This window comes from Zerene cesonia, chromosome 5 (assembly GCF_012273895.1).
Source record: "Zerene cesonia ecotype Mississippi chromosome 5, Zerene_cesonia_1.1, whole genome shotgun sequence".
In the NCBI taxonomy this organism is placed as follows: Eukaryota; Metazoa; Arthropoda; class Insecta; order Lepidoptera; family Pieridae; genus Zerene; species Zerene cesonia.
In genome coordinates, this window is record NC_052106.1 from 869,884 (window position 1) to 893,693 (window position 23,810).

Below are 23,810 nucleotides of genomic sequence, written 5' to 3' on the forward strand. Positions count from 1 at the left end.
ATTATAAACTATATGGCACACGCAACTTTCCCTGCGTCAATTGAGTGTTTTTAGGTGTATAAATGGCAAAATAAAAGCCTAAGTTATTGTAAAAATAATTACTATTTATCGGTTTTAGGTAAAACATTCAAAAACATTACCTACAGCCGTTTTGGACAAACTTTTTTGAAACGTTTTCATTGTTTCGTGGTCAATTTGATACATGATACAATAAAACATCTTAAAATTAACGTAATGATCGGTTTATTTTATGCGGTGTAATAGTTTACTAAGTTAGTGGTACGATTTGATTTTTTATTTTTCTTTATGTGTGAAGTCCCGTGTCCCCTAGTGGGGTATGGGGCAGATGATGTACATCTGTTTCACTGATCGATTTTCTATGGACAAGTAAGTGATCAGCCTTCTGTGTCCTGCCAGAACGAGACCTTTTTTTTGTGCGTCCACCGGGAATCGAACCCAGGACACCTCGGTTCTAAGTTCATGCGTCAACCACTGTACCAAGGAGGCGGTCGGTTTCTTTATGTAAAAGCGGGTACATTTACTGATGGTTCGTCTGACTGATTGATGTTAGGGGTGGTAGAAAAGGAAGAGTGAACAAAACACAGCGGCTTGCTACTACTTCACGCTTATCTGTGGGGTGTACCATCCTGTGAGCCGGCCCAATTCGCCGAAGCATCGAATTCCACATTGAAAATTCCTCGCATATCAAAAGCTTCGAACACTTTACGCTTCAGACCATAAGCTATCTTTATATACATATAAATTATTGTATTGTCATCGATCTTTGATAAGTGTCCTGTAAGTACAAAGTTTAACATGAATCAAAATGGAGTCTCAAGGAGTCGCTTACTTACAGGTCAAGCTAATAAAATGTGCTATTTAAAAATAGCATAAAATAGAAGCAAAAATGTAAATGTGTAGATATTAATGAAATTGGAATGTTTATTTTTGTTTATGACATATTAGTCCTCATAGCATTTTTTGTTCGTCTAGTTATAACAAAAACCGCGCAAATGTACTGTAATTTATTTAATAATTTACAAGCGATTTGTACGTATTGTGTTTAAATATATTTTTTGTTTAATTATTTAAATTCAGTGTGAATTTGTATAGAGTACAGACGAATGCGGAAGTCTACTGTAAAAGAAATGTTTGTGTGATCATTGTATGAAACATTCTTCTTTTAATATGTTTGAATAAAAATAAAAGAAATTTTAGTCTTTCCATAAGGAAAAAATAAAGCAATAAAAATATTAGAATTTTTTTTATTCGTCTTACAATGTTAGGTTACACATTTTTTTACAATAATCTATGAAAATGCAAAACATTGGTTTAAGTTGTTTTCTAATATTACGGTGTATATGTAATAAGTAACATTGGGATATTATGAGGTTATTAAAACTAAAGAAAAATAAAAAAACGAGATAGTATTGAGTAAAATCTTAGTTACTACCTAACTAACCTAGCTAACTTCGTCAAATGCAAACTTTTCCGTTATTCAAGAATAACAAGGCTATTAGCAGGTTATGTGAATTAATTTTAATAATTATTATAAACCACATAAAACCTACATCGGTTTATAATTAATCGACATAAAAACGGTATACCTATTAAACGCAATAGAATCTCAAATAACAATAAAATTGGAAAAGTCGCCGTGTAATATTTATTTCGTTAGTATTTAAGACCTACACGTATTTAATTAACATTTTTATTTGAAAGTAAGCACAATTTAGATCACGTGCCAGCCATTAAAATGTATCTACTTATGTTGAATATATTTGTGTCCATTTGCAAAATGTTCTCATTCAAAAGAGGCTGTCCTCCTGACTCTAGTTAAGGTCGCAATCGAAGCCATGTTTATCATAATTGAAACGCATGTCAGTAAGCCTACCATTCATTTGGACGAAGCTCATATGGCGCCTGCCTTTGCTGTAATTAATCTAAGCAATTAACAATAATACAAGAAATTCAATAAAAATAGTGGTGAATTTAACGCATAGCGATAAAAGTTATAAAACATCTTTTTCGATTTTTGAATGATTTAAATAGTGAAATATTGAATTAAAATATATCTACAAAGTTTTGTATTCTGTTGCTGACTGTACGAGACGTAAGGTACTTGTTATATTTATTTGCAATATAGTACAGTGCAGGCAGTATGGCTTAGAAGTTTAGATCAGTAAAACGTCTAGGAGTAAATTAGATTCTGTTCACTGATTACCAAACTTTTATATATTATTTTATATATCATCAAAGAGTATTATAACTCCGTGAAGGATTTATCGAAATTGTTTCATAAATTGCGAAAATTTAATTTCTGTTTCACCTTATAAGGTAAGTGTGTTTAGAAACGTAAAATATTGTTATTTTTATTATATAAATGTCATTCAGTGAAGTTGTAACTTTGTAACGGTGATAGCATTTTTGTAATTGGTCCATCAGTTTGTGCGAAAGCATTACAAACATACATACAACTTTTTCCTCTTTATAATATAAGTAAAGAAAAATTAATAAAAGAAAGGATGATTATATTTGATCTTTATTATCACAGCAGTATTGGGAAATATTTTCGAGAGCAAGATAGAAAAAGCCTACTCAGGTTTGATTCTTATTCTCCAATTCATTAATATTTACCTTATTTTTGGTCTATAATTGGGTGAAAAATAGATAACGTCCTTTATTAAATCATTTTAATTTATATACTTAATGTGATAATTTAAAATTCATAACATTAAAGGTATTAAAGAAAATAATTATTGTCTGCAAAAGATTACCGCTCTTTTCATTAGTTTTATGGCAATCTTAACAATTGGGTACAAAACAGTGCTTCATGTATAATTTTATTTTTAAATAATTATAATATTTATTAAATTTATATCAATTTCATACAAATCAATCGTATGTTTTTAAAAGAATTGCCTAATAGTTTATACAACAAAGTATTAAATTCAAGTGAATCTAAAATCATAATATGGTGTTGAATTTTTCAAATCTATGATACTATAAACCATATACCAATACATATTATAGAGAGATGAGGTTTGTGGATGTGAGTTTGTGACGTTGTTGGCCTGATCTATGGATTTACTGAACCGAATACAAAATTGCTTTTAACAGAAAGCCACGTTATCTGGAAGTGTCTTCATCACTACATAGTATAAAGCAAAGTCGCTTCTCGCGTCTCGTATGTATGTATGCTTAGATCTTTAAAACTGCACAACGATTTTGATGCAGTTTTTTTTAATGATAGAGTGATACAAGCGGAAGGTTTATACGTATAATAACATTTTTTAGACCACTCGATTTTAACGTGTGCGAAGCTGCGTACAAAAGTTAGTATGTTATATTTTATAACGCTTACATCCCGGAATGTCCCGGGAGGAGTATAGTGGATTTCATATTAAGTTTATAGTTTGTGTTCGTATTGCCCCGTTTATAAAGATTTATTACATATAAAAATGTACATAGCTGGAAACTAATTACAAATATTTAAGCACAATTACATGTACTAAATATAAAATAACAACTCGGCAAACGGACGTGCATTATATAAGTATAAAGTGATTAAAAGCCGTGAGTTTTCCTTTTGAGACGACACTGATGTTGCTGTTTAATTTCAAATTACGACATTTCATAAATCGTCTAAACATTTTTGCAACGTGACATATCTATATATATATAAAGAAAAGTGGCGTTTAGTTACACTATTTATAACTCAAGAACGGATTAACCGATTTGGCTGAAAATTTGTTTAGAGGTAGCTTAGAACCGGGGGACGGACATAGGATAAAAACCATTTTTATACCGGAAATCCCACGGGAACAGGAACATGCGAGGAAAACCCCGGGTCTATCTTACCTGCGACTACGCGGGCAAAACCGCGGGCGGAAAGCTAGTAATAAAATGAAAATAGGCTGGCACGGTCGATTGGATGGGTCATATTTTTTAACTTATTTGATGCCTTAGGATCGCGTTGTTCGCGCTTTACCGATTTTTTTAGCCTTTTGTTTTTTTCAGATGTATCTCTCGTTATTATTGTGTGTTATTTTATTAATATGCATTTACATCGTGACACTGGCAATTAGCTGGCGCGCAAGAAAGAATTATGCTCACTTGCCGACCTACACCAGCTACCCTTTCATAGGGGCTATCTATAAATTCTATGGAGATACCAAAAGTGAGTATCTATTTAGTTTTATTATTATTAATGGTTCAGTATTTAAAATAATGCAATTATATAAAAACCCTCGCGTACAGATGTAAAGCTATAATGGATTTGTCATAAAAAAAAACATATTCTATTTAAAAAAAACGGATTTTCGGCTACGTAAATTTCAATGGAATTATATATATTTGGAAAATGTCTATTGCAAATAATTATACCTTAATACTCTTACTTACAACAATTAAGTAATTCTGCCATTATAACACACAACAGATACAAACATACAATAAATTAAAGATCAGTCTTTAGATCAAATGTTTATATAGTTTATTAAAAGTGAAGAAGTATTTGATAAATAAAAGTAACAGTGAAATCAAATTTCAACAACGGATATATTCAGCCGACTTCAAAAAGAGAGGAGGAGCAATTCGCCTGGTTTTTTATTATTTTGATATCTCATAAGTTTTACTGAATGAACTATAGTATAGTACATATTGGTGAACCGATTTTTATGATCCTTTTCTATTTGAAAGCTGCTGCCTGCCACCGGGTATTTTAAATCCGGTCTAGTTCAGACATTTTGGAGGCGATTCTGTTGTTAATAATAATTATATGATAACGCTTAGCTGCCCCACATTATAATCTGCAGGATAAAAATGATGAAGGATTGTGATATTTAAAATTGTCTTTAAATTCAGTTTCCCATACTGAAATTCAAGTGTCATTTCAACATAATTTAAGGCATTTTGCACGTTTTAAATTGAAATGTATACAAAAAATGTCATTATTGTCTCCAAGCGAGTTAATGAGCAGAAAATCTCACTTCTTATGTCTATTTTTTTGTATTTGTGCACGTGAGATTCTTTTATTGTTTACCAGATATTTGTTACTTTAAATTTTATAGAATTCAGTAACGTAAATTGTGGAAATTAATAAACATATATATATATATATATATATATATATATATATATATATATATATGTGTATTTGCTGGTATTTAAAGCGGATATTTAAACAATTATACTATGAAAAAAAAAAAACATTCAGTTGAAAAAAACTGTGGAATGCGTATTTATTTTGATATGTGACTACTTCATTTACAATTTCGAATAATGTGTGGTTTTACAATTGAACTTTTGAATCGAAATAGCAAACAAATGAACATTGTGTCAGTATTGTGGCTTTTCAAGGTGATGCAAATCGGTTCACTATAGATTTTGCTTTGTAAATTAAGTGTATACTCTATGGATAAAAAAAAAACAAATATTTATACATAGCACTAACACAATAGTAGGGGAGCCCGAGATGCTAAATGTGTATTTACTCGAGCGTTTCAGAAACCTATTGGAATTCGCAGATTATACGATAGCAAGAAAAAAAGTCCTATAGTGTTTTCAATTTTAGCGGTGGAGAAAGGTTTTTGATATTTTTTTTTTTTGTAAAAGAAAAACGGGGCTGTGGAAATACTCAAGCACGTGAGATTTTGATATTTTAAATGCATTGGCATATCACTGAAATAAAATATAACTTATTCTTACGATTTATGTGGTAATTTCGTGGCTACAAATAAAAGGTAAAATATAAAAATATATGACTCGAGCGCGTCAGATAAAGATATTACGGATTATTTACAACATAAAGTATCCAAATTTCGCTAATCTGACAATTTGAGCGTAACCTTAAAGAATTATCGATATTTTTAAATTTTCTGCGGCTCCTGTGAGCGCACCCACCAGTATTAACTGCTCATACTTTCTGGAGGTACTTAGTAATAGGTAAGGTACGTTCCCTTATAATAATCTGACGCGCTCGAGTAAATCCCAAAATCCCCTCTTGGGCTCCCCTACTACAATATATATAAACTGATTGGTATTACACAGCAGCATACACACGGCACAGGGTTGTCCTTTTCCCCAGTAATTAATAAATAAATTTAACAGTTGATGTGAATCGCACTTTACCACTTTTTTTAAAGGCAGTTGCATCATTACGTATAATTTAGCTTCTATCTGATATGGTGTTGACTGTTGTTTCTAGAGTCAGTTAAATTGCGGAAACAGTGACCGATTCCAGCAAACTATTAAGTCAATGTCTGGTTGAATGAGTGTAAACAAATAAAATTGAACTCTAAAATAACAATTTTAAAGTCCAACAGGATAAAGGATTGGTCATTACTGGAAATAAGTGTTGGAGTAATATCACCTTCCTTCAACAACATCCTTCCAAATACTGTTAATTGAAAAAGGATCATAAATAACATAAGCATTAAAACACATTAAAGTACAACTGTATAAATCAATATTTCTATATATCTCATATTCCAAACAATAACTGTATAAATTAATAATACCCTTAACATAATGGAGGAATTAACACACATATGTTTATTGTTACACGTTGGAAAATGCGCAATACATTTAATTGATTTGTCTTTTTAGATCTTTTCAATGTATTCAACGAAATGACGATGATAGCGGAGAGAAGTAACAAGCCATTTGCATTTTGGGCTGGACCAGTTCCCTTGTTGGGTAAGATTCCATTTCTAGATGATAAAAAAACTTCTTATATTATTTAGTACATACTAGAATTTTGGAGCACGTGTTTTCTATTCGATCGATTGGCATACAACGTATTCTGTTCTTTGTTTAAATTTAGCCAATCGAGTCAAGGGTGACAAAAAGTAAATATGTCAGAATGATTGTACAGTTTATAAGTAGCTGATCTACGAGACGTGAAATGTTAAACACAAGAAGTTTAAAAGCTTTCGAGAAATTTAGAATTTACGGCATAATTGTCTACTTTCTTTCGTAATAATCTTTTTCTGAGAGTAATAAAAACTACAGCACAAAAAATAGAATTAGCATAATGGGTCAAGCCACTCCCGCTTGGCAAATGGGGATTCATCAAAACTATTTTTAAAGAAGAAACAATTGATTTTTTGATTGTTTGTTATAATATACTGCTAATAATAGCTGTATTTATTTATTTTAACATAAGAAATTATCATCTTTGAAGTTAACTTTCATTTCAATTTGATTTAAAATAGACCAAGCGGCCACCATTTTAAACTTCGATACTTTTGTCTTTAATACTGCGCAAACGTCAATTCGGACGTAGTTTGGACAAGCCTAGATTCATATCCTACTAATTCTCCATATATCGCATATTTCTATGGTTGTTTGCTACTCCTTTACGCAAAAACAACTCAACGGATTTTGGTAATACTTGACAGTATGTACCAGAATCTATAGAAATACTCGCTTTTGCTGCGGGTTTGTTCGCGGGTGAAATGGCGCAATATTAAGATAATTTACTGTTTTCAGTACTCAACGACCCAGATGACATTCGCGTGGCATCCAACGCGTTCGTTGACAAGCCCTATTACTACAGTTTTGCGCGAGTGTGGCTTGGGGATGGATTAGTGACAGCGCCGGGTGAGCAATTAACTCTAAAACTATAAGCTTTAAATGCTCCGTGTTAGCTATACGCAAACTTGGAGTAACAAGCTTTGGTCTGACTCCAAGGGAGAGAATATAGAACAATCTTTGACTTTCATGACGAAGAAACGTTTTAAAGTTAGCGAGTTGTCATGTCTCTTATAGCAAGTTCAGGTCATACTGGTTGGTTAATGGAATCATTAAAATAAACGACAATTTTTTTTGAAGTGTGGTTTGGTCTTCAATGTAACAGCAATGGACTTACTTTAATCCCTGGAGACTTATTAAAATGTTTAGTTTAGCCAGGACCAACATATTTTCTTGTTCCGAAAATTCACAAATTAAACACTAAGCAGAGTGTTTAATGTTGTAAATGTAATAGAATACACTTTGTTTCCATTTCATAATAATCTTAAAATTGTCTTTTTTCCATACCGTAAGAGCTTTATTATATCTTTACTAGCTGTGACCCGCGGTTGAAACCGCGTAAGTCCGTATCCCGTAGGAATATCGGTATAAAAAGTGCCTATGTGTTATTTCAGTTGTCCAGCTATCTACGAAGCAAAATAGTATTATTATTCACCAATAGATGTCAGGAAAAAAAAACACGAATATGACATTTTCAAAAAAAGATTCCTAGCTAGCTCGATTTATCGCCCCCGAAACCCCCTATATACTTAATTTCATGAAAATCGTTGGAGCCGATTCCGAGATTCCAATGATATATACAAGAATTGTTCGTTTAAAGGTATAAGATTAAATATGACGCAGTCATTTATTTCTGTGGACATCTTTAACAACAAAAAGGTGTACTCTAAATTAAGATTAAATCTCTCGTTCGGATTTTCCATTCATCAAAGCATAATTTTTAGGTTGGATATGGAAGAAGAATGTGAAGAAAGTAGCCAGCACATTTATCGGACCCGCGATAGACAACTATCAGTTAATTTTCAATGAACGAGCGGACAAATTGGTAAAGTATTTGAAGCCTGAAGTCGATGGTGATTTCTTTGACTCCATGCCTCATTTCTCCTTGTCTACTATGGAAACAATATGTCGTAAGTACTTACGATTCGTTTTAATACATGACATTATAATAGATTCTATACATCAAATTGAACAATTATAGACCGAATCTTAAAAGATTCCTTAAATTTTGGCATTTGTTTCATATCGCAACCTTAGTTATATACTAAATTTTTTTTTAAATTAGCTGTTAAAAAATATTTTTAAGTTTTGCTTTTCTAAAAATACATAATTCGTATTTTTATTCTGTAATTTTAATTATTTCCGTTTGGTGTGTACAATAAAGTATCATTCATAATATTTTTCATTATAATCTAATCATAACGAATAGAAGTAAAGACGAATATAAATGACTAAATATGTATATAATATTTGTTGGCAGAAGCCGGACTTGGCGTGTCTAAGATTTCGGAAAATTTCATCACTGGCGCATATTATAAAGCGTTTACCCGTACCTTAGAGCTGATTATACAAAGAGGGATGAATCTAATTATGCACTCGGAGCTCATATACCGCCTCACTCCAGCCTACAAGGAGCTGATGGAATGCGTCTCCGTGCTGCATAGCTTGTCGGGTACCGTAAGTTACTAAGCTGGATTTAGCTTTTTTTACTATTTATAGATAAGCTTTTCACCCAAAACACATGGCACCACCTTACCGGCAACCCTTCTTATCCTTTTTATCTTCAAGAAATTTGAGCTTTCACCGAATACTACCTATGTTCTTTGAATAATTATCCAGGTCAGGTTACGTTAGGTAATTGGTTTAGTCTAATCTACTAATATAATAAAGTGGAGAACAAAAATATGTATATGTATGTGACGACTTGCGTGCAAACATTCGTACATTGTACGAATGTGTGTGCTTCTGTATGGAAATTAACATTTGCAAATGCCATCCTTTACTGATTGTAAGGTTGCGAATTCGTGCCACGGTGAGTGACCGGCACTAGAAGGTTTGAAGGATTTCAGGAGTGAATGATTAAAGCGAGTTTTTTAAATGCCTTTTTAATTTCGAAGCGTATTTCAAATTCATTACAATTAATAGAAATGAAATGAAATGATTTATTTATTCCATGTTTAAACAATACAATCAAATACAATCAAAAGAAATGGCATATAAATAGTTGGCACTTTATAAAGATACACTAGTAAAAGTTAGTTTGTTTAATTGGTGTTAAATATAAGTAACTGAAATCTCTGATTTAAAAATATAATTTCAGGTAATCGAGGAAAAGAAAATTGAAAGGAAACTTAATGAGAGTGGCAACAAAGTTGATATAAAGAATGGTAAGGCGACCATTACGAATAAATCCTCGTAATCTTGACTATAAGGGTGATAAATGATGTATAGTACATTTATAATGCTCGCTCAATAAATAGTTATTCTTCTAATATAATAGTTGACAAATGCAAAAGATTATGTGAGTTTCCAAATCCATTTGAGGGTTTAGGCTTGAAGAAGAAACAGATAGAGTTACTTTAACATTTTTAATGTTATTAGTAGCGACAATGAACTTAATACGAAGTTACACTGACCCTGTCGCCACAGAAATTTTTACAGAAAGCATCTGAAACATAATTTCCAACCCGGAGTTTGTGATCAGTAATTTAAGGACAACATTGTTTTTATTGCTAGACAATATCCCAAAGCTATTTAACTTTATATAATTGAACCTATATGTTTTTTCAGAGGAAGAAAAGATCAACGTCAAATCTTTCTTAGACCTGATGCTCGACTTGAATGAAAAGGATGCAAGTTTTACAGAAAGTCAGGTATTGGCAGAAATCAATACGATCATATTAGCCGGGCAGGAGACTGTCGCCACTACACTCTTTTACACTCTTCTTGTTATCGGAAGTCGAAAGGACGTTCAGGAGAACATTCACGCTGAGTAAGATACTTATGTTAATTTTTAGGCACCTTAAAATAGCCATAAATGACAGGAAAATAAAAATATTCGGTGATGTGAGACTTCGAAAAAGGGTTCTCAATTTGACTGTATTTTTGTGTTTGTTACAATCATACCTCTTTACTCAGTGAGCCGATTTTGTTGATTTTTTTTTTTTTTGAAAACTGGTGCTTTCCACATCCCATTTAGATTGGTCTAGTTCTGACAATTTGAAGTCGGTTAAGTTTTTTTTTAACTATACTTACATTACTTATTGCTTCTATTTTAGAATCAAAAGAGTCCTGGGTGACAGGAGAGATGTTCAAAAGGATGATCTTGCGCAGCTATCATATTGCGAAGCTGTTATTAATGAGAGTCTCCGATTGTATCCACCAGTCGTTGGAGTTCTAAGATACGCTGATCATGATTTGAAGCTTAGTAAGTAATCTGGAGATTTTATGAGGAACTAGGAGTATATCTTATGTGATCATTGAGTGTGTGAGTGAGTGAGTCAGTGTTACGTATAAAATAAGACTTTCAGATACTTTTGTATAGAATAGTCACCACTGTCTTAAAATCCTTCTAATATGATCAGGTTTGTTGTGGATTTTGTTACTGTAAATTACGTAGCACAAAAATATATAAGCCATAAAAATACTTGCTTTTGCCGGTGGCTTTGTTCAGGGATAAAACCATGCGACACAACTAGTTAGTGATATTTGTATTCTTCACCTTTACAACTTTTAGGGTAACCTTTATTTCAATCATTACCATCAGCCCATACATATTCCCACAGCTGGGACACAGGCCTCCTATGAGGGTTCAGGCCATAATCCACCACATAATTTATTTCAATACGAGTGTATTATTTTATATGATGAAGCAATTGTTCCTTATAGAGTGGTGTGCCCTCAAATGACAGAGCTTTACAATTCGTCTACACTAATATTGCAAAGAGGATTTTCGTATTTTTGTATGTTTATGACGTTTTAACGTAAGAACAACTGGACCGATTTGAAAATACTTTCACCATTATAAAGCTGCAACTTCACTGAGCGATATAGGCTATATACGTACCATGGGCGAAGCCTGGGCGCGCAGTTAGTAGTTTAAATTTATAGCCTTTTAAGGTTAGTACATTGATAACTCATTGGTTTTTCAACTGATTGACGTGATAATCTCTTCCAGAATCGGTTACAGTAACAAAGGGAACCACTACGGTTCTGAACATTTGGGGCGCAGCAAGGTCACCCAGGTGCTGGGGGCCTGATGCTGAGGAGTTCAAGCCAGAGAGATGGCTCCCTCCCAATAATCCATGCGTCAATGCCCATTTACCGTTCAGCACGGGCAAAAGAGCATGTATAGGCAAGTTTTAACGATTCTTATTCGGAATAAGCTTTGTTATTAAAATTATATATGTGGTTTAATTTTGCCCCTATTTTAGTATGACTATAAGTTTGTTCCATTGAATTTCTAGAAACTTGAAAAAATATAATACTTGAATATATTAAGTCAAAGGACCAAAATGTATAAAATAACCCTTATGAGAAAAATATATAGATAATTTTTATTTGAAATGATTTCGGGGACCGAATGAATAATAGTATTTTCTTGTGTTTGATTTTACGCGAGAGTTTTACATTTAGAAATTAGAGACTGAGATTTACATCTCAGTCTCCCCGTGACCACGCTCTTTGTAAAGTGTTCGAAACGTCGGGTTAATAATATAATGAATAAATCGCGTTTAAAATCCGTTAAACAGTTTTTAATTTCCGAAAGAATGATTAAATACCAGGGTACTACACATGTTTCTATGGATAAAAGAAAGTAATATTTATATTGTTCACAGGAAAGAGATATGCGATGGCGTTTTTGAAAACAATATTAGTGCATGTACTTCGTCAATATGAAATTATATCCCAAGATAACTTTGAACAAATGGAATTCAAATTGGACGTCGCTCTTCGACCCGTCAGCGGGCATCTGATGAAACTGCGGTTAAGAGATTGATGTTTGTTTTAAAATTTAGACTAATAATAATTTATTTATGGTAGTTAAGTATTTCAAATCAGCCTTATATTCCATTGAATATATAACCCGTAGCTTAATTATAAAATAATGTATTATATCTAGTACAAAATGGTAATAAAGTGAGATGTTGTTTTATTAGGCTTTAATTTACCTTCTATATCCATCGTTTTTCTTTTATGCATCTGTAAATATAATAATAATTTCGGCATTTGGGGTTTCAAACATTGATCCCAAGTCTGCAAGGAAATATATTAACAGTTCCCGTTCCTGTGGGATTTTCATGATAAAAACTATCCTATGTTTTATTCTCAGATCTAGTAGTTGCTGAGATTAGCAAGTCCAAGCAAACAAACAAACATACAAACAAACTCTTCAGCTTTATGCAGATAGGATTATTTATATCTGACGTAACCTTTTATATAGTAAAAGTGCTGAAAGTTTAAAAATAAATCCTGTCGATTCTAAAGCAACGCGGTTAACATACTGTAATTTGGTAGAAGTGAAATAAAAAAGGACAAATAAAAGTTAATATCTAAATACTACCTTGGATGGGCCTATTATAACTTAAATGTGTGGTTATAACTGATGGAATCGGTTATATAAACAACAGTAGTGATGATGACGTCAGCTGCATTAATGACCCAAATCCGATGGCAGTTGTGTTTTAAAATTATAAGGAAAAGTTATTTTTTGTATTCACGTTTTGGAATAATATTCAAACGAAAAATCAATCTTCATTAGATATAATAAAGATAGTGGTGACTTGCTTCTTATAATTAGCCCATAATTAAAAAAAGGCCACAGATAATAGCTTCATGAATTTCTTTGTGAAATTTTTCACCTATAATTTTTATTCACATGAAGTGTGTACAATTAATGATAATTTCGGTGTCAATCAAACTGACGCAGAACCATGATAATTATGCGATTAAAAATTTAAACAGATTCAATTGTCACTTCGGTGGCTTGGGTCTGAAAAACTGGCAGAAAACAACACACGACAATGTTAAGCGAATATCACAGAAGTAACATATAACAACAGGATACAAAAGAAATAAAAATAAAAGTATCCAGTAAGATGTTTCAAGGACTAAAGAAGTTTGGATTGAATTATTGCGATTTGCAGACCATGATTTCGAACGTCTCTGTGTTTCTGCGACTACTTGTCATTAATATTGATAAACGGGATAAAAATAGTAAGAAATTATAATTATTATTCAAGTGACTACAATGACTCGCGCAAACATTTAATTCAATCAACGATGGTCCAGCCGGTCAAGCGGTACAAAGGGCAACACGCATATCTATCTATCTATCTATACGTATATAGATAGATAGATAGATACTTTATTGCACACAAAAATTTACAGAAAAACATAGATAAACACTAACAAAGCAGAGAATAATGTACATATACCGCTCAGAAAGAAGAACGCGCGATTTTCTAAATATCTATTGATTGTGTGCTTAAAAAATAAATCACTATTAATTTGGTATGTAACTTAAACGTAAAAGAGTCTGTTTCTATATGACATCCATAAAACATTGTACTGATCTAGTACACTAAAGTAACCATGCAATTTTATCAAAAGCATCAATCACTTTCAGAAATTCCCTTGATATCATATATAGTAACATTCGTGGCGTCAGCTTGCTACTTCTACGTGTACTGTGTGTCCATGGTCTGGTTCGTGTTCTGGCGTTGCGCGGAGACCGGTGACACTATCGCCGGGATTGTGGTCTTCTCGCTTGGTGTGGCTAGCGAGATTGCGACATTCAAACTCTTGTACATGTACATGTACAGGTATGAAATATAACTGCTTTGACATCACTTTCCTACTAATATCCTACTCCTACTTAATATATCCCATCTTACTTTCTCCTACTTCCTACGTCCTACTAATATTATAAATGCGAAAGTTTGTAAGGATGTGTGTGTGTTTGTTGCTCTTTCACGCAATAACTACTGAACCGATTGCAGTGAAATTATGGTTTTAAGAGGAATGTTTATATGTATAATAAATAACATTTAATAATAATCTACTCCAAATAAAACGCGTGCGAAGCCGGGAGCAATAGCTAGAAAACAGTATTAAATAATTTTATCACCGTATAAGAGTGATCAATTTGTAGAGGACCTAATTAGGAATAATTGTAATTGCTGTAGGGGCTGATTTTATTCATACAGGGTTTATTGGTCCAGTATTTACTGAGAAAAGCACGTTAAAACAAACAAACAAACAGACTTTTCACCTTTATATTATTAAGTCTAGATTGTAATGAAATACGAAAAAAATTGCTTTAAGCTACATTAATATACAAATCATTTTAGTGACACTATAAGAGACATTGTCGAAGGTTATATCACGTTGGATCGTGAAGTGGTTCCCGGGAGTCGAAAGTCCTTCAACTTGACCAAGTCCCTTAGAGTTGTTAAAAAACGGGCCATTCTGTTTTGGTGCGTAATCGTCATGAACGGTTTCGTTTACTTCGCAAAAGCTGTCATTCTTCCTGGGAGACATGTTATGGAGGATTCCTTTATATTTTTGGGTGAGATTCTGCTAATACTATAATTTAAATCTTTCATAAGAGTCACATAATAAAGTAGTTAACCAAATTGAATAACAACAGTGCAGATTTTTTGTGTAATTTTTTTTTATTTTAGTAAGTAACTGAACAGGTGGTTGGAAAGCGATCACCACCGCCCATGAACAATTGGAGAATCGTAAGGTCGATGCCTTACGCCTCTACAATTGGATTGCTGCTTTTAGATGAGGGAGTTATTAAGAAAGGTTTGGCGAGAGGAATAAAGGAAAGGACTGAGAAGGTTAAGGAATAGGATATGGGGTCATTCACTGATTTCACCCGGTTTCCTGTGAGGGTGTGATACTTCCCGGTGCGAGCTGGCCCAATTCGCGCCGAAGCATGGTCAATTCCCACATAATAATATAATTGAATGAAATTAAATTTTGAGGGCTACTATATATAAATAAATAAATAATAAATAAATAAATACTTTAATGCACCCACACAAATAAAGAAGCGTACACACATATATAGCTACTGCTCAGTAACGAATGTCTGTTACAGGACTAGAACCGATGTTTGAGACGCCAAACTATCAAGTTGCATTCGCAGCCAACACCATGGGTGTTTTCTTTACGTGCTATTTAACTTCAAACATAAGCGCATTCTTTATAATAATAGCTGGATATACAGAAGCGCAAATGTTGGCTATTAGTGAAGATCTCATACATTTATGGGATGATGCTAATAATGACAGTTTTCTTAATTCTATTGATCTGAATGATAATAATGTATCTCCAACAAATAAAGTTGAAATTCTAAACAAAAATGTAAATAAACGTCTAATAGAAATAATCAAATGCCATACCATGAACATAGATTTGTTAAAAAAGGTTGAAAATGTTTTCCAAGGAGCGATAGCGATAGAGTTTTTTATTTTAATTGTATCTCTAATAGCAGAATTGCTGGGTGGATTGGAGAACACATATCTACAATTGCCATTTGCATTAATGCAAGTTGCGATGGACTGTATTACAGGACAGAGGCTCATGGACTCCAGTTCTTCGTTTGCTCTTGCGGTCTATGACAGTAAGTGGGAATATTTCGATGTAAAGAATGCTAAAATTGTTCTACTGATGTTGCAAAATGCTCAGAAAACTTTGAAGCTGTCTGCGGGTGGTATCACGATGCTTAGTGTTGCGTGCCTTATGTCTGTGTTAAGGTCCATTTATTCAGCATACACTACGCTCCGTACTACAATGAATTAATTTGTATTATGAAGTTATTAGAATAACAAAATACAAATATATTAGAAAATAAAAGATTGAAATACGGATTTTCAATTATTTGTACTTTGTATAACTATTAAATTAGACTATGATTATACTGTTTTAGTTATGTTTACTAAAAAATAATGTTATTTTTCTTACTTTAGGTACAATATAAACAGGAAGATGTGTTTTCCTGTCTCTATGTATGTGCATAGTAGAACAAAACGGACCTAATAATCTATATACCATACTATTTATAGTAGTATCATATCTGCTTTGATATAAATGACGAAAGAATAGAACACAAGCGGGCAACATTTGCTGGTCGTCCACCGGATGGCAAACGATCACCACCACCCATGAATATTTGCAGAAGTAGACATTCTGCGTGCGTTGCCCATTTTCAATGTGTATCTTCATACAAGAAACAAAAAAAAAAACATACGGATGATGCTCTTATTTTTCGATGTAATTCATGCTGAAGCGTCCAGCACGCTTAGCCCTTGGGACTGAACCATGGTCTACAAAATAATGTTAGGTCTTGTGTTGGAAAGCAAGAATATAATTTGGTTTGTATTAGTGTAACAAGTGTCTAAAAGTTATGTATTTTATTTTATTTTGAACTTAAACGAACGTTGTTGCTATTGAAAGCAAAATTCATGTAGTTATGAAACATAATAATGGATAGCCTCCTCCTTTTTTAAAGTTAAATTCATGTAGCTTCGATCCCCCGAATTTTTTGTTGAAATCTGAGGTTCCAACCACTAAGCCAGGACGCCTGTAAATTATCCCTATTTGGAGTTGAAAATGAAAGCAAAAAACTTCAACAATTAATTTTCCTGCAACATCAAAGGAATGCTAAAAGTTTTTAATACGTTTACTTGATCTTTTCGGCTTTTTTTCTAACTGGAAACAACATGATCATAAAATGACTTTATAATGACTTACAAAAGCAATTAGTGTTAATTGTTACTTTATATTATAAAAAAATAAACGTGGCCAATGCTTTAAATTACATCTTAAAAAGTTAGGTTCATAAGAACACGATGCCTTCTCGGTTATCGGTAAAACGGTATGTGTATAGTTATGGATTACTTTTTGAGTTTCAATTTAATGTTTGCTTTGAATTTTTCTTTATTTATCAACAAGAACTCTTTATTGGCTATTTATATCGCTACATAGTATACAACACAATCTTTCTCTGTCTCTATGTCCTCATGTCGCTATGTCCCTATGTATGCTTTAATCTAGAACTACGCAACGGATTTTGATGAGGTTCTTTTTTAAAGACAGAATGATTCAAGAGGTTGGTTTATATGTATAATAACATTTATTAAACTACACAAAATTAACGCGTGCGAATCCGCGGGCAAAAACTATTCTACACTAATATTATAAAGAGGAATTTGCATTTTTCTTTGATTGTTTGTAATGGATAAACGCAAAAACTACTGGCTCATTTTTAAAAATTCTTACACCATTAGAAAGCTGCAATTTTACCGAATGACGTAGCCTTTATATTATACCCCGAGCAAAGCCGAGGCGAACACTTAGTAAGCTATATGAAAGTATCTCAAATCAAAACATCAGAAAGTTTAATTTACTTATTTCCATTCTTACTGAAATAGGTACCTGTTTATGCAAAAGGTGATAAAAACTTTGTGAACGAATGTACAGAGTTTCGTTAACAGTATTTAACTTTTCGTTTATTACGAGCTTTCTTGATTTTAAAGTTCACAAAATCAGTTTAATTCTAACCTGGATAATGTTCTTTGTTTATCTTCAATACTGAATACTGATATCGGATTGTTTGACTGTAGAATTATCCTTCCTTCTAATATTATAAATACGAGAGTTTTTGAGAATGTGTGTACGTTTGTTACTCTTTCACGCAAAAACTACCGAACCGAAACCGCGGTTTCACTGGCGTAGTCAAAAGAAATTCGCAGGGAAATGAGAAGTTTCGCTATGTTATAGAAACTCAACAGTTTTTCTAATGCAAGACGTCTTGCATTACAAAAAATCATATCACACAATCGCCCCGTTGCGACCAGAGAGATAAACAAACAAATAAGCACATTTTCGTATTTAGATTAAATATACCTTAAGTACTTTCAATTCACCATCAAGCGTAGTGTATTATATGTAGAATAACTAAACTTCATAACCGATAAGAGACATCCAAAATTCAATGTAGCCATCCCCCCTGCTGATATGCTCAAGGTTTTCTGAGCACTCACCAGCATCATCAAGATGGTTCTCCTATTACTCGTACTAAACTTCTCCCAATCACAACTATAAATGGCCTTTTCGAACATCTCACAAGCATCCATCAGCTTCTGTCCAGCAAAACATTCCATCAGTATCAAAACAAATGAAAAAGGTATCTGCAAATACGTATTTTGAACGCCCCCAAGTAATTCTGATATTATCGCCATTATAATGAAAATGAACTCAATCGCTTTAGTGATACTGAAAACGCATTCGAATTCTTCTACGACTTGTATGTTCCTTATATGTAAGTATGTAATTTCTTTTAAACGCTCTGTTATGTATGTGTTTCTTATGCTGGTCTTGGTACCATATTTGTATGGTAAGATACGTTTTTGTAGTGACGTGGTGAAATCTTCCGCATCATGCCATAGATATTTGAGCTCCTTGCTAAGGGATATCATTTGGGACTCGCTGTATCCTAATATAATTAAATTCATTGCCGTGATGCTGGCGAGAGAACAGACGCATAAGTATACACTGATTCCAATCATGGCGGATGCAATCTCGAAGTTGGGAGATTCGAACATCGGCTCCAAACCTGAAAAGTTTTAATTATTCCACCTTAATTTTTTTGATCAAAATTTGTAATATGTAAACAAGTATTTCTTAGAAATGTTTGAATCTTCTTCGAATCTTTTAGATGATAGATCTTATAAAGTATTTACAGTACACATGATACATGCAGCACTGTTATATTTGTGTAAATATCTTTATTGATATAAACAGGAGATTTATTAATGAAATACAATCTATTTCAGGCACATCTCAGGTCTCTCGCATCACTATCCTCTACCCTCTTATCTTTATATTTTAGTTTATTTAACCTACCAATATTGGTTGAATAAAAATGATTTAACTATTACTATATAGTCTAATTAAATACTATTACAACTGAATTAATTAAACCAAAGCATTACCATAAATAACCAGGAGATCCTCAGCCAGGTGTCTCCCAGGCATAAATATCGGTACAATGATGTATAAGAACCCATTGACGGCCATAGTGACCCACACCGTGGCGGCACGTTTCTTGATGAATCTGAGTTGGATGTGCAGGTTCTTTGAAAATGTACTTTGAGGTTTCACTAATTCATCCAATTGCAGATAGTTTTGGATCAGGCTCTGAACTCTTTTCCTGAAAATAGAATATTGTTACATTTTTACATGTAAATGGGATGTTTATAACCCCGCATGGTCGATATCAGACAAAGATAGTGTATTTGATCAAATTTTGACTATTATATACTATTTTGTACTACTGTTTCTGTTTTGAAATAAATAAATACACATTAGTATTTTGACTGAGTATAAATAGTCGAAATAATTCAGAAAAGCTTATGGAAAATTTAATCCAAAAAAAATTGTCTACTTCAGTTTGTTTTTTTTTCAGAAGTGATTAAGAATTATACACACAATCGTTTTATCAACACAGGAATGTAGCATCACTCACTTATAAATGATCATATAGAACATCTTGATGAAGGAGGGCTGGCTGCACATGGCCAGGGATATAACAACAGCTGCAGCGATGAGGTTACCAGTTTGTGGGCATTTGACAAACACGAACCAACACGCTGAGAAAACGTACACGTAGTAATAGCAGATGTTGCTGATGACCCAAAGAATGTATAGAAAGATGTTGATATCTGGAATAATACGATTGATGATGCACTTGCTAGTGGAGGTAAAGCTTCAAGTATGAATATTATTCGTAAATGTATGATTAATCAATCACACGAGGACACAAGAACTAGGATGCTTTTAGATTATTAGGCTATATGTGTTATTATTCATGATAATGTAATTATTTGCTTGTATTTGAACAGTGGGAATCCCAAGAATAAACGCATTTGACTTGGTTTTAAATTTATTTCCTACCGAATGAATGTAGTGAGGATCTTGGGTGTTAAATAGGACATTATTGGGATATTAAACAAATCCCGATTTTGGTTTGCCTTAATAGTTTTGACTTTAAAGAATATTTATATATCAATACAAAGTATTTATTTATTATGTTACTGATTTGTATGTTGATATTATATATTTTAAGTAGAATTTGAATTCGTTTTTATTAGAGATTTCAATGTTTTATGATAATTCAGTTAATATATTTGTTATTATTACATTACTTGTTAAAATTGTAAAGAGAATATAATTTAAACGCTATTTACTTACGGCCATCGTTATTTTTGTTTATCTTTACATTGAATACTTTTAGCAATATGTCCAGATTTTCAAGCATTGTTGGTAAGTCACAATAGCTTAGACCAAATTTACGAATAGTCGTCATTGTCGTTTTCATTTTTAATATAAAGTGACTACAGGACAACTTGATGTGAGATTAAATACACTATATTACACACGTTTTCTCCAAGAATTTGATAACTTCTGAAATACTGTTCCGGTAATTCATTTTTAGTGACTAGTTTACCATGGTTTTCCTTTAATAGTTTATAGGTATAGGTTAATTATATTAATTATTATAATTGGATCATTTAAAGATAAATGCCACTTAAATTTTCAATTTTTGACTAATCATTTTGAGTCTTAAATTAATGTTAATTTTGATAATTATGTTAATTAAAACATTTTTCACATTGATATTACATCGCAGACGTTTGATTCAAGTCTATTTAATTTAATACTGACAATCGTTTTATAAGCGAAATACGGTCAGCAGCTTATCATACACAATAATAATTTAATTATTTATAAGCAATAAATATAAAAAGTTATACAAAATCTATTTTATGTAATATTTGCGATGTTAGATGATAATATGGTATAATTCTTTTCTTTAAAAAAGATCACTCGCGTTATCACTCTCCACTCTCCCCAGAAACAAAAGGCAGGAAAATTTCCTATCAAACAAACAAAAATAATCATGTCAATCAGTTAAAAACCCACAAAGATATGGATTAACAAAAGCATAAAAAGGAATTCAGTCGAATTGAGAAGCATATCAAAAGCTTTGTGACATTGGTTAAAAGTTACTGGATAGATGGATATTAGTTTTTATATTAATTATTAATGCGAATATGAAAATGTAGCTTGTTGTTAATAAATATTTGTATTGTTGTAAAAATGTTTTTCGTTGTTAATAAGTACCGACTCTTTTTGGCATTTACTTATAATCCTACTTCCTACTAAATCTACTAATATTATAATTGCGAAACTTTGTAATGATGTGTGTATGTTTATAACTCATTCACGCAAAAACTACTGAACCGATTGCATTGAAATTTGGTACGTAGATAGCTGGACAACTGGAATAACACAAAGGCAACTTTTTATCCTGATATTCCTACGGCATACAGACTTACGCAGGTGAAACCGCGGTGCACAGCTACAGTTGTTGCTATATTTTTAAGCTATATATTGCAAGTTTATTGTTTGAATTAATGAAAATTATTTCTTGTGTTACAAAAATACATAATACAGAGGCGCACAAGAATCTTCAAATAGCAAAAAGCGGTGTTCAGGGTACGTCATGAAAAGTGAGATCGCGTAGTACTTTCTGCGATATCTTTAATTACAAAATACGCTTTTTCACTACTGTATTATTATTTTTTGTATGAAAATAAAGTAACAGATTTAAATTGCCATGATTTGAATAGTAAGCGACGCGCCATATAATTATTCTAGTTATGATCTGCATAAATTATATGCACTTAACATCATAATTATTAAAGTGGGACTTCAATTTTCGTCAACCTCATTAAAGACTCCATTTTATAACTTCAAGGCCTGGCCTTCTTATTAAAATATTATCTCCATATAAATACTACCACTTTATATATAATCATTTTGTTTATAAAGTGATTATATACAAAGTGTATTATATACCAATAACAAACCAAAAATAAAAAATTAATTCGTAAATTGACGTTATAACAGCCCCTTGTCTCAACGAATAGGTTTCAGGCCACGGTTGACAGCCTTGTTATGTATGTCATAATATTTTTTGGTAAATAAATTATTGTTTATTATCTTTCTTTCCCTTGCATTATGAAACTGAACTAGAAACGCTTGAAGGAGTCTATACAATTTTATTCGCAAAAATTGGTTCCAAGATTCTTTGTAAACATTCGGAACAGACCTAATTAGGTTAGGACTATATGAATTAATAATAATTTTTAGCCGCTCGATCTATTTGGCTCAGGAAAACGCTAGGATAAAATTTATATTACGAATTAAATTGCTTTTAGAATTTAGTGTTAAGTTTTATTCGAATTAGACGTTTCTGATCTTGACTTTTAAAGATTCTTTAATATTTGTTCTACAGCAAAGAGTCTTTAACGAACATCGTGGTATAAAAGTTGTATTTTTGTTATTTCGCCTATTGGTTGGGTTCAAAAGTCCATCCATACAACATGTATGGAAGGAACTTAGAAATTTGAACCATCCAACATACATCCATATTATATTGTTTGTTATCGTAATTTATTTATTGTCTTTATATATTCTTTACATTAATATTAATTACATTCAGATATTTTTCATACATTAGCATTTTCTATATCTTTGCGTATTAATGCGTAAGTGCGTTTGTTTGCTGGTTTGTCCTTCTTTCGTGTCGCAACGGGGCAGTTTTATGATATGATTTATATATCTGGAGATAGGAGACCAGAGAATAATATAGGCTTCTTTTTATAGCGAGAAAACCTCTCATTCCCACGGGGAGCGCTGCGGGCGGAAAGCTAGTTATACATAATTATTTCTAAATGTTGTAGTTATATGTATTCTTTAAAAAATATTTTTTGCTGACCGTACACGATAATGATCTGAACGATAAATTGACACAAATATTTGTGAAAACAACATTGGCGTCATTATTATTTCTGTGAATTAATTGTGCAATAAAGTTTCTTTGCATTTGTTCGTTATTATTACAAATCAATACTCGGTTTTTGCTCTGTCTCCTAATGGGGTTTAGTGAGATGAAATATTCGTCTATTCATATTATTTTGTTAGGATCGAAATTAGTAATAGTGTTTAGTTCATCAGTTGCACTTAATTTTTTTCAGTTAGTATGTAATGACAGTTAAAAATGTACGATCAGCAAAATACCATGTGCTATAGTACATATTATGTACTTTCTAAAAGTTTTAAGTTCATATATTAGTGACTACCCAGGTGGTCTTCTGAACAGTGTAAGTCACTCTGTCTATAGACATTCCAAG

General features: G+C 32.3%; 3 protein-coding genes across 4 annotated transcripts; 2 read left to right on the forward strand and 1 right to left on the reverse strand.

Annotated features, from left to right (window-relative positions):
* The first annotated feature begins 1,905 nt into the window (after window positions 1-1,905).
* LOC119840274 (cytochrome P450 4C1-like) lies at window positions 1,906-12,691 on the forward strand. Of its 2 annotated transcripts, none has more exons than XM_038366804.1 (11): window positions 1,906-2,118; window positions 4,021-4,180; window positions 6,610-6,699; window positions 7,495-7,605; window positions 8,481-8,666; window positions 9,017-9,213; window positions 9,857-9,923; window positions 10,327-10,528; window positions 10,815-10,963; window positions 11,714-11,890; window positions 12,375-12,691. In XM_038366804.1, the coding sequence occupies exons 2-11, from the start codon at window positions 4,021-4,023 to the stop codon at window positions 12,533-12,535; spliced, it is 1,500 nt and encodes a 499-aa protein (XP_038222732.1). In that variant the 5' UTR covers window positions 1,906-2,118; the 3' UTR covers window positions 12,536-12,691. The 2 variants fall into 2 exon arrangements, with proteins under 2 accessions (XP_038222732.1, XP_038222731.1); XM_038366803.1 differs by lacking the exon at window positions 1,906-2,118 and adding an exon at window positions 2,151-2,337.
* Window positions 12,692-13,622: 931 nt separating this feature from the next.
* LOC119839984 lies at window positions 13,623-16,350 on the forward strand. Its single transcript, XM_038366462.1, has 4 exons — window positions 13,623-13,752; window positions 14,165-14,360; window positions 14,889-15,106; window positions 15,647-16,350. Exons 1-4 carry the CDS (start codon window positions 13,635-13,637, stop codon window positions 16,348-16,350), a joined length of 1,236 nt encoding a protein of 411 aa, XP_038222390.1. The 5' UTR covers window positions 13,623-13,634.
* A 2,113-nt stretch (window positions 16,351-18,463) lies between these two features.
* On the reverse strand, window positions 18,464-20,869 carry LOC119840149. Its single transcript, XM_038366661.1, has 4 exons — window positions 20,803-20,869; window positions 20,078-20,273; window positions 19,545-19,762; window positions 18,464-19,165 (listed from the first exon to the last, which is right to left on the reverse strand). The coding sequence occupies exons 1-4, from the start codon at window positions 20,867-20,869 to the stop codon at window positions 18,468-18,470; spliced, it is 1,179 nt and encodes a 392-aa protein (XP_038222589.1). The 3' UTR covers window positions 18,464-18,467.
* Window positions 20,870-23,810: the final 2,941 nt, after the last annotated feature.